Here is a 17,465-nt window from a genome sequence, read left to right as displayed (position 1 = left end):
AAAATCCAGGAGACTTTTACACTTCTTGCTTTGGTGTATGAAAATGTCTGAGCCTTGTAAGTTTTAACTCCAAAACCAACTTTTTCAAGAATGTCCCTGCTTCATTCATTTCTTATGCATGTCATAAGCATGTTAACTGGACTCCAGTTTAGTGTCTGCTTACTTCAATATGACTGTTTCATTTCTATTCCTAACTTAGGTTATAAAACTCTTGAAAGTTTTTCATTGTTTCATCTTGATTACCTTTATCTACTGTTTTAAAAATTATTTGCTGAATTAAAACAATTTCTTATCCTTTTGCATCTACATTTCTTTTTTTTTTCTTTTTAAGATTTATTTGTTTCACACATGTGAGTACACTGTCACTGTCTTCAGACACACCAGAAGAGAGCATCAGATCCCCTTACGGATGGTTGTGAACCACCATGTGGTTGCTGGGAACTGAACTCAGGTCTTCTGGAAAAGTAGTCAGTGCTCTTAACTGGTGAGCCACCTCTCTAGCTCCTGAATCTACATTTCTAAGAAATGCTTCTTGGTGACAAGGGTTCACATGAAAATGAATTTTAACTTAGTAAATGCTAATCCACATTATTAATAATGTAATAACTTTAAGGTATCAAATGAGAGGGCAGATTTATGATGGTGCATAAAATTCTTTATTTAGAACAATAAAGTATATGTTTATATAATGTAATTTCAAATTCAAACCTGTATCAAAAGGGTCAGGACATATACCTATTTTAAAAAGTACACATACAGTATATACACATACACATCACATTTTACAACCTTTTATTTAATTAAACTTCAGTCATAAACTATTTAGAATAGTGTTGGACATACACTTACATTACAATATGCAAACTCCAATCTATGACTGAACTAGCAATATATCTGTGAAGCCATATAAATGTCAGAATACTTCTCAAGTCCATTGACTCAAAAAAACAGTGGTAGAGAGACACAATAATCACATAGGAATGCCTAGACTACTGGAGAATAAGACTATAGGAATTTTGATTGGAAAATTTTATTCAGTGAACTCTTTTAGCCTAGAAATTGAGTAAATGAAAATACAATAGCTTTTGTTTGTTTTAAACAATTTTCTTCTTCTAAAAACAGTCTTATAAGAAAATATTTGGAGATGGCAGTTGTGCATTTACAATGCTTACAAACATTCCAGGATCATAAATATTCACCTTAGTGTGGATCACTCCTAAGCCCACACCAGTTAGGAAAGAGATACTGTCATTTTATCCTTACAGAGGCCTTTTTAGCCTGTGTGGAATGACAGTAACAAGGGCTATGTAATCAGACTCCATAAATACATTTTGATCGGAATGGTTATATTTAAAGCCAATTTCACAATATCATTCTAAAGATAAACTGGCTTACTTCAAAATTCTTGTCCTACTTTTCTAATTTTAAACAGAATTTACGGGTTATCGTTTTTACAAATTGGCTTTAAAATATCTCTTGGCATCCACGATCCTTAGTAGCACCCTACATTTCTTTTTTTGTTGTTGTTCTTAGCTTTCAAAAAAATGAGAACATTTCCATTCATCCTCGGACACATTTCCAAATGTTATACACATCTTGTATCTTTTCCTGATGAAAATGCACAACCGATTTTCATTCCTCAGAGATGATCCCAAACGCTTGTTTAAGCAAAAGTAAAAGCCATCTCATGTGTAGTTATCCAATCCATCCTACGTAAGACTGAATTCACTTTTACTAAGGGACCCTATTTACATTAGAAACTAAAACAGCCAGGACTTCTCATTGTCTAACCTATTGTTCAGAAGCCAGAGCTGGGTAATTTGCTTAGGATTCTTTTTGCTGTTTTTCTTTGCTTTATTAATTGTGTGGCATAAGGGCTCACTCCTGAAGACTGATCTCTGACCTATCTATACACAAACACAACACTGAGATCCAAAGAGAGCGGGGACATTATATCCGTTTGTGGCAAAGTAGAACAAACTCCTGGCTACCTTTCTCAATGTTCACCCAACTACACCTAACTGCCTACTTTGAAAAACATTATGTCTTCAACAATGCATACAGAATAGCTAAGATTCCATTATCAGAATTAAAAAATCACAAAATCAAAACCTATGGTTAGAGGCAGTGGAAACCATCAAAGATTCCACAACAGATTTTTCCATTCATTTATAACTTCGATTGAATCAAATTACCAAACTATGCAGCACTGATTTTATTTTTTTTCAAAGAGCGTGAAAGTTCACCAAAGTGTGTTTAATTCTTAACTAAAAGCACATACTTCATTGTGGATACATACTTTTACGTGTTTCCATTTTTTTTTATCATATGCATTGCTTTTTGTAGTACAATTTAGGATTTTATTATTATTATTATTATTATTATCTTAATTGAAAGCTTCAATTCTTCTCTGATTCATTAAGACATGGCAGTGTGTTAAGCATGTTAGATAACAATACAAAAACCAGGACGGCGCTAACGCTACCCACTGATCACACAAATAGTCTTGTTATAGGCTTGGTTTCTTCCAAGAAGGTACAAGGCTTTCAATACAATTTATACTCTGCAGATTTCTCAGATCATTTTCATTAAAACTTCAAATCTTACACATTGCAAAAAGAGAACACTCAGAAAAAAATGGTCAATTTAAAGGACGATTTTATACTTTATCTTCTTGGCTTGGGGTCTTCATAATTTAAGACAAATTTTCAGAACATACATGGAATAAGCTATGCAAAGATACATATTTTTAATCTGAAAGCAGATATGCCGTAGTTAGCATCCAAGCAGCTAGCATTCAAAATCATGTTCAGCATTTTCCTATTGTTCATGCATTTTATTGAACCTTAGTATCTAAAAAAAAAAAAATTGGCAGTCTATGTTACTCTCAATGAACCGACATGTTTAATGAGCAGGACACATCTTCCACCTTCTACCATGTCAGGGATTATAATTTGTTAAATTTGTTTATTTAGCTCTCCTGATTTTAAGACTGCGTTTTTGAGTGTTAAAATCCAACTGCTAACTTTGAGAACAAACGTATATTTATTGTACTCTCGAGCTCAGTAAATAGTATTTTCATAAGCCTAAGCAAAATGAAATTACCAGATAAATAAATCAAGTCACAAAACTGAGAAGGAACACTAGGCTCAATCTATATACAGCTACACCTATGACTCATGTTAACCTACAGCTATTATAAGTTTCTAAGCAGTCAATGCCAAACAACAGTATAGGTCCTTTCAGTAACTAAGCTGATTTCTAATTGGTTACTAACCAGTTGTATTCTGGAATGTCTGAGGGCCTGCACAAGCAAATCCAGTGTCTCGATGCACTGGGCTTCATATTGCAGGCCTGATAGCATTGGAGGAACCTCAGAGCACTAGAGAAGGAACTACAGAGACCATCTTGAACTCTTTGGTACAAAGAAGAGCAGCCACCATGGACTGGGGTCGTACTTGGACAAGCTTGGCATGTAAGCTAGAACTTTCCATGCAGCCTCAAGACAGAGTAGAAGGTAGCAGTTAGGTTTCTGTGCACTTTTGTGTAATTACATTGAAAAGGGTTGGCTTAAGGTTTTAGCACAGGGCAAATAAAATTACTACAAGAATTGAGTTAGTGTGAAAAGCTTTAAATTTTGTATGTCTACAGTAGGTGAAGAGAACCTTCACCAGAAATAAAGGCAGAAGAAAAGGTCATACTTTGATTCTAGCCAATTGCTTTCAACATATTTCTATTGGGGGGCATCTACAGCACATCCTCTAAATTCTGGTTTGAAAGCGCGATGCTCATTGTGGAATCACTGCCAATTTCTGTCTAATATGAGAAATGCTGTCACACGTTTTAAATAGCAAACTGACATGCACAGCTACATAAAGCTCTCTCTTTTTATTTCATTTCATAAACCTTAATGAATACAGAGTGCCTGATTTAAATAAGTGGCTATGCTTAAAGAGATAACGGTTATACTGCAAATAACTAATGTTTTCTGAGTCCTTGCTTTCTTTTAGAATATGAGTGACTTAGTTTGCAACTCTCTTATTAGAATAAAGTGTCCATTTCTAATCTTAGGTACTAAATACCACCATCCATTCTTATTCTCTCCCATCAGGATTTAAAATAAAAGGGGGGTGGGGAGACCCTTACACATTCAGCATTTTCTCCCATATCTGTTTTCATACCTCTGCAGTAGTTTCAAAACATAAACATGTCACATTATACTATTGCAAACACGATTTACACACGCTAGAGTGACTGTCAAGGGAAAAGATCGGCTTCACAATGGGCCAAATGTCTTCCTTGGCATGTTCTTCCACTGGTCCACGTTGACAATTTTCTCCCGTAAGGACTTTTCTGGAGAGTCTTCCATAAGCCATGGTGTTATACTGCAGTTCAGCATGGGCTCCACCGCATGGATAGAACTAGCTACCCATGTCCATTTCTCTAGTAGGATACGGTGCACCATGACTTCTGTCAGGAAGAGCTTACATTTAGGCTGCTCTCGTTCATCATTAACTACAGAGCGAATGAGCCTGCTCAAAAGAAAAAAAAAATACTCCCCATGGCTTTCAACTCCATACAGTGGCTGATGCTACGGAGTTATTGTTTTGTTTTGTTTTTTAAATTGTTTTCTACATCCCTTTGTGAAAAAAAAAATTCTCCCCACTATCCAGGCTGAAATCTACCTGCAGAGACCATAATTAATGACAGGCTGCAGGTTGTGACTGAAGAACAAAGCTGGATGGGTTTTCAGCACTCAGACATTTCCCAAGCCATGCAAACGGTGCAAGTAGACTGGACACATGTTCTTGTCCCTATCATCACTTGCCAAACCTCCAGAGTCCTGCTCCGTGCAGGTTCTTCTTTACAGATGATAATTCAGTGCAGGTTTCACAGCGAAGGACTCTGCTCCAACATCTGAATCATCCACACAAGGTCACGGGGAGCAAGGATAGGTAAGGATGAGGTCTGTCACTTGAGACAGAATAGGAATTTGTTTAAGGCTGCTTCATTTATGAAGCAAACATGAACTGTTACCAGCCTAGAGAGGAAGAAAAAGGAGAGGGATTAAAATGTGTCTTTCTAACTCCCTTTTCCCCCCAGGAGTTAAATTCATGTAAAAACCCAGAACGAGAAAGCAAGTTAATAATGTGTGTTCTACTTAGTCTTAAAGAAGTGGGGAGGGCTTTGTAGTCAGCTGGGCTGATTAGCCAGTGTCTCCTCGGGAAGACATTATTGCAAATGATCTTCTGTACAGTCTGCTGCCTATTTCTTCTCATTAGAAAATAACTTCCATACAACCAGATCTATTCGCATTGTCACAGCACAATTCTTAGAACAGGGCCTGGCCTGCAGTATAATCTACGCACAGCAAGTATTTCTTGAACATAGGAATGGATACATTTCACTGTTTATCTATTCACGAGAGCAAGAAAATGGAGCCAGCCTGCGTGTCCACTGGCAGGTGGGTAGATAATGAAATGTGGTACATATACACAATAGAATTTTAGGCAGCCATAAAGAGAGGGGAAATTAAGATAAATTGGCCGGAAAATGCTTGAATCAAAACTGTATAATACTAAGTGAGGTGACCCAAACTCAGAAAAACAAACAAACAAACAAAAAAAAAAAAACCCAAAAACCAAAACATGTGGTTTCTTATATGCTGATCCTATCATGTAATGTGTATACACACACACACACACACACACACACAAACACACAAGAGTAAATGCAGGTAAAACCTGAGACTCTGCAAAGGAAAGCAAGAGAAGGTGAAAACAGGTGATGAGGAAGGATATGGTTTGGAGTGGAGAAGTGGACCCAAAAGAGAAGCGAGAGGAAGAGATGATGGGCGGGGCAGAGGGCAGGGTTACAAGGTAAGCATATCCAACTTGGGTATATAACATATTTCTTGATGGGCTATAAAAATACAAGGTATCACTATACAAAAAAATAGTAGCTTTCTTTTGATAAAAAAACCAAACAGCTGTAAACTACAGGAAGGTAGGAGAAATGATACATACACACACACAGCCATACTGAAACCCAGTTTTTATGTAAGCTAATAATAACGTTTAAATTGGGAAAAAAAATCTAGATGTTGTAGCATGTACTTATAATCCTAACACTACAGAGACAGAAACAGACAGATCTCCAAGGATCACTGGTCAGCCAGCCCAGATGTGTTGGTAAGCTCCAAGCTGCTAAAAGATGTCTCACAAAGTAAGATGGATGATGGCACCCGGGAACTGACAAAACTGTTCTCTTGTCTCAACAGGCATACACGCACATGAGCACACATGCACAGGGAAAAAATGAATAAAATAGTACCCTTCAGCTTTCATGCCCCCAAAACACCACTTATCTCAGTGTGTGACAGGAAAGTGAACAATCTATGTAACTTTGAAGTTCTCTAGCATGGAGCAGTAGAGACATGGTGAACAAAGAGGGTTTGCAGCCCAAGGTAGTGTCTGCAAAGCACAGAGAGGGGAGCCAGATGGAGTGGCGCAGGAGATATATCTGCGGCAGGTGGAGAGGTGGGTTCGAGACCACCAGCCTCATCACTGAGAAGCTCCGGTATCCTGGCTGCCCGAGCTAGGCTCTAAACGGTCACTTCTCTCAGCCAAGGACACCAGAGTATTTCTAATCCAAGGAAGAACAACTGAAATCCTGGCACCGAGCACTGAGGAATTCGTTTGGTCTCCACATAGCTTATTGTACTTGGTAGAACACGAAAGCCATACTTTGTTTTAGTTTTTCCGTGCTGGTGTTCAACCGCTGAATGCTCAGATAGTTCTGCGGAATTCCCGGTAATTTAGGAAAGCAAAGCTAAACCCATATGGATAAATGAGGAGAGATGAAAAGGAAATTTCAGAAATCGACGTTTTAAAAATACAGCATGGTAAGGCAAGCAGATCGGAACCATGGGAAAAGAGGAAGCTATGTGTAATTTGAAATTCCAGAGTTAATTACACATAGAGAAACAGGATTGGAAATCTATTTTGGATTTTTGTTCTTGAGTCACTAAAGCAAAGAAAATGAAATTGAAGGCCGGCAGCAAGTTTTCCGTGGTGCAAAGCTACGTTTCTTTAGAATGGTAGTTTGGATTTTGTAACACTTTCACGAAATGAACAGAATGAGTGCTGCTATCTCATACACTGAGATGTCACTTCTTACAAACAAATCATTGAGTGATTTTGTTATACAAACAGAGCAAGTCCACAAATCAAGGTAAGTTAACTCGCCTCACAGCTAGACTATTATATGGTCTTATATGATAATAACTACAGTAAGTGTGGTACCCAGACTGAAAGATCAAAACATGCTCTGTCTTCCTGTGAAAATAGAGAAGTTAAAAGATTCCAAATCATCTGGTGTACTACAGCTAGTTGAAGAGCCAAGGCTTGAACTCAGGACTCCGCTAACCTTTTCTAGTCCTCTGGCTTTATAAAGCAGGAATGAAAGAAAGCTCACCAACAAGACTTAAAAGGTATCTAGTCAAGCAATCAGGGCCTCCATGACTATTTATCTACCATTTCAAAGCCGGTGCTCTAAATGTCCAGGCTTAGCTTAAAATTGTCCTCCTACTAATTTGCAGACCTATTTCTCCCATTGTAGCTCAGATCTACAGGAAAATTTATATTTTGCTCTGTTTTCAGTCTTCTTTACAACTTTCTACTTATATGTATGTTTGTGTATGTATAAATTACAATGTATAATATATATAAATTATAATGTATATATGTGTGTTTACACAATAAAAATATGTGTTACATATTGTAACTTCAGAAACACTTAAAATTATATAGATTGAAATTATTAAATATATGTATCTGGTTAAATATTTTTGAAATTATAATAACTTATTTTCACCTACCATGGAAAGATAACTGAAAGTAACTAAATGAATGTAAAAATACATTTTATTTTCCATCAGCCAGCCTGAGCCTTCTCTTTGAGAAAACAGTTCCCCCCCCCCCCCAAGGTCTCAAATAGGATTCTGTGTAGATGACTCTCAAATCCTAGTCTACTGTTCCAGCCCAAGGTTATCTCCATACTTTGTTGTCACAACATGTGGTATCTTCTCAGAACTATCAATATTTATCAACAGCTCCCTCTCTTGACTCCAGATATCCCATTTCTTTTAATAACACCATTATCCTTTCTTTCTTAAATTCCAAATCATCTCTGAGATTCATAAAGCTACACAGTCTACCAGTAAAGACTGGCTGATTCTTCTACTGCAATGTTTCTAAAAGTGGTCCATCTTTTTCATTGCCATGGCCCTGACCCAAGTTCCCATTCACTCCCATCTTAATAGAAGAAAATTCTCCTGGGTCTAACCTCTATGTCCAGTTCAAACCTCTATTCCTCTGCTCTCACTGGTATCTGATGACTTTTCCTCTGTCTCTGCCCTGATGGGATTATTAGTAGTTTCTAACCCCTCAAACGGCTTTCACACTACTTAATAGGACGTAAACTATAATTTCCTGAATTCAAACCTGCTTTCAAACTGATGTCCACTCCTTCCACTCAAGACTGGCCCTGTGCACTGGATAGTTTTATGTTCACTTGACATAGGCTAAAGTCATCCAAGAGGAGAGAAGCACAACTAAGAAAATGCTTCAGGCTGTAGATAAGCCTGTAAGACATTTTCTCAATTAGTGATTGATGGGGAAAGACCTCAGTCCATTGTAGCTGGTGCCATCCCTGGGCTGGTGGTCCTGAGTTCTATAAAATAGCAGACTGAGCAAGCCATGAGGAGCAAGCCAGTAAGCAGCACCCCTCCATGATGTCAGCATTAGCTCCTGCCTCCTGGTTCCTGCCCCAACTTCCTTTGATGATGAACAGTGATATGGAGGCAGAAGCCAAATAAACCATTTCCTCCCAGCTTGCTTTTTAGTCAGAGTGTTTCATCACAGCAACAGAAACCCTAAGACAGACTTTCACTGGAGTCCATTTGTACAACTTCTGTAGCACAGTTTATACTCTGAGACCTTCCTCTGTCTATACCATGTGCAGTATTTAACCCTTTCTATTGCTAATGAAATCCTATCACCCACCATTTGATGTATCTAGTGTAAACATCACCTCTATCAATGATAGAGCCAAGCCTTTCTCCAGTCGCCAGTGACTTCTCCACCCTGTCAAAGAGAGAATGCATGTGGGTAGACCTAGCACAACCCTATGGAATGCTGTCCAGATCAATATCCAGGGTTGTGAAAAAATTAGATTACTTCTAGATGCAGTGGTCTCATCTCTAACTTCTTACTGTGCAGCCTTTGCAAAGTCCATTATTTATTTCTGAACTTTGTAAATATATTTACTTAAAAAAAAAAAAAACCAGTTCTGTAGTAATTCCCTTTGTGGGCCAGAGTTACAATGAGGACATAACTGTGCAATGTTGTCTTGCACACACCAATGTCCCTTTTATAGCTTGTTGGAGCAATACCATGAGAGGATAAAGAATACAGTCTCCCTATAATGAAACAGTACAAATGAAGCTTTTAATGTAAGTTATCTCTACTTTATTTCTCTCTTTGAATCTGTACTGCATACAACCCACTTCATGAGTTCTCATTACCTTCTGTATAGATAATTAATATCATTTAGGTGACAAAGTCAGTTCTTAATGGAATATAAATATCTTCATGTTTCATGTCCCACAAATGCAACTTCAGCAGTTTTTTAAAAAGGAAACTTCTCTTGTATCTAGTTCATCATGTAATTCTTTTTCTTTTCTTCTTCTTCTTTTTTTTTTTTTTTGCAATATTTCCTTGTTTTTAAAAGACTGTTCTTTTTGTCTTCAAATTTTATTTCTTTTGGAGAATTACCTATGCAATGTTCACTCTTAGACTTGGCCACATTGATTCACTCATTCAACAAACATTCATCTAGAGTCCATTTTATACTAGAGTGAGCTCAGTGCTGGGGATAAGGTGCAAATCAGACAGACCCAGCTCCTGTCCTTACACATTCTGAGACGAGTTGAAGTATTCATACATCATTTGATTATGTTTGCTCTAGAATGTCATCGATCCTACTCTTCCTAAGCAAGTGGCTTGGGCACGCCATCATAATCTGAAAGTCACAGGGCAAATGCCATCGCTGAAATGCAATCCCCAAACCAAAGAAGAGTGGATATCATCAGAGCTTTTGAGACGCAATTAACCACATAAGGTGTGACATGTAAATGACTGACCTAAAGGGACTGAAATGGCAGATGCAGAAAAGAAAAGCTTGAGGCTTGCGCTGGGGCTGAAAGGCAGAGAACAGGGTTTCTGAAATGAACAATAATTTCAGCTCAGAGGATACCATTTTAGAAAATAAAAAGGACTCAATTTACTTCTGTTGTTAGTTGGGGATGAGCCTAGAGAAGCTAGGATGGGAGCAGATAAGAGACTCATAGTCCTGCTGCATGTGGCAGTCACGGGGATGGCTGAAGGCAAAAGCCAAAGGTATGTGGAGCAATTATTACCTCATGCTAAGTCCAGGTTAAAAATGGTCTTTTACGCCAATCAAAAGGAGTTATTAGAGCAAGAGGCAGAGACTATGACCCAGGTACCCCAGGGAAGATTCAGTCTAGAGGTAATTTTGGAATCTGGGACAGGGTGACAGCTGAAAGGACAGAGACCTAGAGGGAAAGGAGAGGACAGTTCGGCAGATGCTCTATCAGAAATAAGGTGTGTAGGAAGAACCGAGGGTCCTGGGAGAGGAGCAGGCATTGCCATCAGCTGTGGAAAAAGCAGGCAAGGGTCAGCAATCAGTAATGACCAGGTGCTAGAGGTAAAGGGAGTCAAAGGTTGAACTGATAGTGGATCAAGCTGATAACTTTCCAGGTGTCCCACCAACCACATCTGTGCCTAAGAGCCAGGAAAGTAGATGGTGTGGGTGATAACAAACATCTGCCTGCTCTAACCAGTCCTGCTCCAACCATGCCAAGTGATAATAAGCATCCACCAGCTCCAAGCATCCCATATTCACCTTTCTTGCACAGTATACCCTACCCCAAATCACACAATCACATCAGATTTTGTTCTTAGTTTATACTCAGTATATTCTGGATTCTGGACCGAGATCGGGTTTATTTATGAGGAGCCCAGCACCAACTGGCCTTTTACCTTGAAAGTTTTATTCTGGCTATAAGACACTGACTGTTTTTTTAAGTGGTGGGAAAATACTTTGGGTTTTTTCCCCCTCTTTATTAAATATCTAGCAAATGGTTCCCTGTTGTTTGATAGTAGCCATACCTAATCAAAATTGGTTGCGTTAAAATACGGTTTCTTTATTTTTCATTCCTAATTTGCCGTTTTCCTCTAACTCCAAGTTAGCCATCAAAGATGAATACCTCATGCATCTCCCATCTAAAATGAACTCACTAATATGGACCAACACTGCCCACCTTTTAAAACCAGAGATTTGCCAGTTAGAGGCTCCGGGCTCAACTGTGTAACAATTTCAGCTACCATTTAGCAATCAGTCCTATCAAGGACATAAAAAACACAGTTTGTTTCTAAATGTCTGCCTTTAAATTTTTCTTTGCTTCTCTTGAGCTCTTGTAGCTTGATTTCCAGACTTACCACTGTGCGAAGGTAACAATGTTGATGGGTCCACAATTACACCTCTTGAAATTCTCTCTCTTTCTGTTGCAACATACTGAAAAACAACAAGAAACATCCCGTTTGCTTCTGGGCACATTCTAAAGCTCAGCGAGAGGCAGGCACTGTAAGAGACTATTCTAGAAAGGCAGCAAACAGAGTAGCAAAAGATTGCAGGGGGCTTGGGGGTGGGGAGGACCCATACACAGAGGAAGCTTATCTTCATGCCTGTCCTAGAGGGAAGAGAGGTGATTTTGTGTGGATATTATCTGCTGACGTACTTTTTTAAAAATTACACTGAAAATGCTTATATGTTGTGTTTATGTGTATACACATGTGTGCATGTGCATGCATGCGTGTGTGCGAGTGTGTGTGCTGACAGACATAGTAAGAGAAAATACCATGCTGAAAATTATAATCGAAGGTACAAAAGAAAGAGCTGGAGGGAAATGGTGAAAGAGGCATCATGGTCAGTTACAGGAGGTTGGAAAACATCTTAAGATAATGGTTTTATTTAGCTGTAGGTAAAATACTAAATGCATTAGAGAAAACTAAGGGATCTGAGATTCAGAATGAAGTGAAAAGTTAGATTGAAGGCTGCCAGGGGAAGGCATGTAGTGTTGGTGAACAGGAAGAAGCATCGCAAACAGAGATTTCAGAAATAACGCGACAGAGAATGTATTCACAAGAGCGGAAGACAAAAAAAGAGTGTGATCATTGCCACTCAGCCAACGCATAATAGAGACACCAGACACGGGTGAGAAAGGTGATCTCCAAAGGACATAAGGACACCATAGAAAAGGGAACCTAGGGAAATGTGCCTTCCCAGACACTATTCATAGGTAAAGATGTAAGAGTGAAGACACAGTGGAAGGCCAGAAATTACAACATATCTGGAACACACTGAATGGGAGGTACAGCCCATCTCGGAACACCTCCTTAAAGAACACCTCCCTAAAGATGTTAGAGTCGTGCATAGGCACAGCATGAGAAAGGACGACACCAAGCTTGTTGGAGCACACAGTTAGGAGAACAAAATACCTTATCTCATTATCCTCTTCATTAATCTGTATATTTTCAACTGCCCTTGTAAGACTTGACTGTTTCTTCTGGAAAAACAAAAAGAGTGACACCTATTGTAGAAACCCCAATGACGGCTGCAATTCTTGAGGTCAGCACTCTACACTGTTACCATTAAAGGCCACTAAGCCACCATCACGGGTGCTTTTCTTTTAGCAATCAAAATATTTGTGGGTATGTACAATGAAAGCCCGGGCAGCTCAGTATTCATAGGCTGTTCTATAAATAGCAATCAAATTAAAAAGATACTTATTAATGCAGAGTCATCATGATTTGGCACCTTTGGGATTTTAGACAGAACAGTAAGACCACAAAAGAGAGGGCACTCAAAAGAGCAGCCACAGAAAGGCACGTCTGTTTGGCTGTTAAGCACAGCATATGAGTCTTGATATATTTTCTTTCTTTTTATATTTAATTCAGACCATTAAACTAGGCCCCAGCCCTGAAGTGTGCCTTGTCTGTAGTAGGGGACACACCTCCAATGCACAATGGTGGACACTTTCCTAATGTTTGAATTTCTTTGAGGCCCTATGTTATAGTAAGAATGATTGTTTCTTCAATAGAACCATTTTTTTTGAAAAAGAAAAGTGCCATATATATATATATATATATATATATATAACAAGTATATAAAGTTTATGATGAGGTAGAAAGAAAAACAATGCTCACCTTCCAGTATAAGGCTCCAAAAGCAAAGCCAATTACAAGTGAAATGAGAGCCGGCAATGCCATGGCTGTCCATTGTAGACCCGAGTCTTCAGGGGACTTTGCGGCTTTCCCTGCAAATCAAAGAACATGGTGGTAAAGAATTCAGCTGTACTCCAGAGGTCTGCCAGATAGGTTGAGGTTGCTCCCAAATGATTCCATAATGATGTGCACAGCCTTTTACAGTTTTCAAAACAAACAAACAAACAAACAAAAAATGAAGCAGGGCTTTCTGTTCAATTTTGTTTCTGCAAGCAGTGCAAGTCCATATAATCTCTAAAAGACAAAAGTGTTTAAAGAAGAAGGAGGAGGAGGAGGGAGAGGAGGAGGAGGAGGAGGAGGGAGAGGAGGAGATGAAGAAGAAGAAGAGGAGGAAGAAGAAGAAGAAACCCAACAGGCAGGAAGAGACTTGATGCAGTTAAGGTTCATGCATGTTCGGAATCCAGGCTTGATATATTTGAGCAGAAAAGATTTCTACCATCAAGCAAATCTTTCTTCTCTAATCGATTACCTTAATATTATTTAGCTGTCTTGCTCTTAGCATTCTGACCCCCAATTTATAAGAACTTTGCAAGATGGATCGGATTCTGCCCGCATTCAGCTAGGGTTAGTCTGATGCAGACAGCCAATCATTAAAAGCATCCTGAGACACAGCACTTGAAGCAGCCTTAATCTCGGGGCTCTTGGCTCACTCACAGCCTCAGTCCACACAGGGGAGCAGGAATCTCTCTCTTGTTTTTCATTTTACATGGAAAAGTTTGAAACTACTCTGAAGAATGACTAAAGCCACCAGTGTCATCCGGCACAAAAGAACACTTTAGTTAAAAAAATAAATGGCGCTGACTGTTGATACCTTCCCTGGCCTTGTTTTGCCCTGCCTTGAGAAGCTGAATGAGTCCCACGATGGTCTTTCTCCCAAAGTGAGCAGGACTAGGACTGATTTCCCTAGAGGACTCATTTATAAAGAACAATTTCCCTATTTGGAAATACTGGAGCATTTGCTAGCCTGAAATTCCCTTTCAAAGAAATTATACCTTTCCAACAACTACAGGACACAAATTAAAACAGGATGAAGGTAGAGGGACTGCTTTTAAGTAGCTTTGTAACAGGAATTTGGTCACCAGGTGAGCTTACAATTACTTTCTTAGCAGCTAACACCCTTTCAAGGAGCAGATCCACTGTGTAGGTACACCCCATGTTGATAAGGGGAAAAACTCATAGGTTTATTCTAGAAGGTAAGAAACAAATCATATCTACTATAGTGAGAACAGGACTCTGCTATTCCTCCCAATACTTGTGGATGCCAAGGAGAGAATTTCCTAATTCTCCATTTCCTGTCCTCCCCAAATCACATTTGTTCGTGAGCTCCTGCGCATGCATGTTAGAGGGAATGGTTAGGGATGGGTGCTCAGTATGAGATGCCGGGGTTGTGTGGGGAGCTGTCTGAAATATTGTCATCCACCGACATAACAATAAACTGCTTCCTCACGACAAAATTAACAGTTCTCTGGCCTGCCACATCATACTACAGCCTCAGGATAGACATGTTTTAGGCATCCCAAATTGGGAACCAATACTCATTTATCTCTCCAAAGCAAAATAGCTACCTTAGTCTCAAAGAGATTGAGAATGACCAAAGGTGTGATGTACATCACAAGTCTACCAATAAATAAGTTGGCTATTTGTGTTTGTATTCCCCTGCTGTGGCCACTACTGTCTACTGGGACTGTTCACACTGGAACTACTACTGGTCAACACAAGTTGTAGTGTCTAAAATACAGCAACATTCCCATTTAGGGACCCTAAAGACAGGGGGGAGGAAAAGGGGTGCTAGTCTTTCTCCAGAGCTCATTGCTGCTTCTATTATTTCATGCTTGGAAACCTGGCCTCAGTTCTTCCGGGCATGCTAATAATGCTTAGAGAGAGAGGACATCTTTATCAAAAAAGGCTAGCTTACACTATCTTTTGGGAGGACTTCAGCACCTCGACCAGGACTCTCCACCAGAAATGGATGCCTCAGAGCCCGAATGAAGGGTATTTGAACCAAAGCCCACGCACATTACAGAACTCCCCTGCTTTCTACAGCGATTGTCTGCCAAGAGCTTGAGGAAGAGAGCTGATCTGAACAGCCTCTGCATCATCCTTTATCTTTGGGTCATTAGAGCAAGGATTGTGTCTCCTTATTACTAAAACCTGTCCGTGGGTGAAATAGCTTATGGGCTGATTGTTATGAGTCATAATAATCAACATCTGGAAAACACCAGAGCACAGAAAATGGTGCTCATCTTGCTGAGTTCCTTTTTAGGGCATTTGTCTGCTTTAATAACTCCATAACAATGCCTCTCTCAGCACTTAGGAAACAGACAAGTGAGTCAGATCCCAAACCCTTCAGTCACTGGCCCACCATCTTATTGTCCCACAGTGTCCAGTTGCCTTCAGTGTTGATGATTAACACTTATAAGCCATTAAGGATGGCCCCATGCAAATGAATCCTGACTCTTAAATTCACAGAAATCCTATGAAAAGGGAATTATTACACACCAATTGACTAAGGATTTACAAAGCTTAAGCAACTTGCCCAAGGTCACCCAACATGCTACTATGTGTTCAGGTATCCTGATGTACAACAGGTCTCTAGAAGATGTACTGAAAATGATGCACAATACTACTTCAATGCTGTTTAAAAGGCTCTCAAACTTGAGTGTTTTGAGAATACAGAATTCTACTATTTACTCTGTAAGTATAATCTCATTCATATAAATAGTAGGCCTGTGTATTATTCCATCTCTCCCCTTTAGATATTCACATCTCTCGTAAGTCTTGGTCCTCTGATTGTCACAGGTGATACGACTTATCCCAACAAACTATGATGCTTTTCTCAAGTTCTCCTGACCACTCTTTCCCAGTTTACTTTTCTTTATGCTATGAGTGAAACAATACATTAGATACTTCCATGATGATTCCTGTTAGGTATCACATTCTTTGATATGAATGTGAGCACCACAGTAGATTGCTTTATGCATTGCTATCTAACTTATGGGTGACATTATACACAGCCAAGCTGTGATATGTAAGACCTGTGTTTTACAAATGAAAGAAGAAAGGGCAAAATAAATAAGGATGAGGGAGGGGAGGAAAACTATAAAAGGATGTTCACCTTGCAAAATAAATTAATAAGTAAAGGATTAAATAGTATTTGATTTTGCATTTAGGTTTTTCTTCACATTGGTAAGTAGGACATTCTTTTGTTTCTAATCGTAGTGGTTGTAGCCTTCTCAAACTACATAATTATAATTCTCAATACATTATATGAAACATCTATTTTCACAAATTAGCTCACAGAGAGAACAAATGTGTAATTGCTAAGTAGAAAGAAATATACAAACTGAGACCCATTAGTGATTTAATTTCTAACATTTAGTTTCTCTAGTCTGGGAAGACAGGACTCCATTCACTAAGGCTCACTGCTCTCTCTAGAGATGGAAGTTCAGGGTTGTTGAGTTGGGTAAGTTTGGATAGTCATACTGGTGGAAATAAACTGTATGTAAGAAACATCACAAACCTTTTGATGAGTTTTTATTAATCTACTAGACAAATAATAATCTATACATGCCCAGGGAGACACATAACAAAGTCTGGCAAGAACACAACTCTAAGCAAGCAGACACACTAATAGTCTCATGGCAATGCAAACAGTCTGCCGCACAGAGTGTTCAATAGTCATATTACCATAGAAACAGCTCAGAATCCCCAACCTTAACAATGAAGTTGCCACCCACCCCATCCTCATAGCCCAACCCTGTGCCCTTATCCCTCACCAAGTTTTGAAACAATCCTGGAAAGGAAGATGAAGCTTATCTATGAGGAAATGAACCTCTCACCAAATAAAACTCAACTGCTTCTAAAAGAATGCTACAAAATTCAGAAGCTATCTAATAATATAACAGCCTCAATGTATAACATAGGTTAAAAAAAATTACTGATTGTTTAGAGAAATATATGACCCCAGCCAGGGAGACAGAGAGAGAGAGAGAGAGAGAGAGAGAGAGAGAGAGAGAGAGAGAGAGATTAAATGCTAAG

General features: G+C 39.0%; 1 protein-coding gene across 4 annotated transcripts in view; it reads right to left on the bottom strand.

The window, feature by feature from the left end:
* Positions 1–633: 633 nt before the first annotated feature.
* Kitlg (KIT ligand) overlaps positions 634–17,465 on the bottom strand; it is an 86,365-nt gene continuing 69,533 nt past the window's right edge. For 2 of the 4 annotated variants that reach the window (XM_021173850.1, XM_021173851.1), the window contains 4 exons: positions 13,350–13,459; positions 12,642–12,709; positions 11,583–11,658; positions 634–5,041 (listed from right to left, as the gene is read on the bottom strand). In XM_021173850.1, coding sequence (XP_021029509.1) covers positions 11,619–11,658; positions 12,642–12,709; positions 13,350–13,459 — 218 coding nt within the window. In that variant the 3' untranslated portion in view covers positions 634–5,041; positions 11,583–11,618. The remainder of the gene's footprint in view (positions 5,042–11,582; positions 11,659–12,641; positions 12,710–13,349; positions 13,460–17,465) is intronic. The other 2 variants (XM_021173849.1, XM_029482683.1) reach the window with 1 other exon arrangement.

This window comes from Mus caroli, chromosome 10 (assembly GCF_900094665.2).
Source record: "Mus caroli chromosome 10, CAROLI_EIJ_v1.1, whole genome shotgun sequence".
NCBI classification, from domain to species: Eukaryota; Metazoa; Chordata; class Mammalia; order Rodentia; family Muridae; genus Mus; species Mus caroli.
This window is presented reverse-complemented; position numbering and strand designations above follow the sequence as displayed.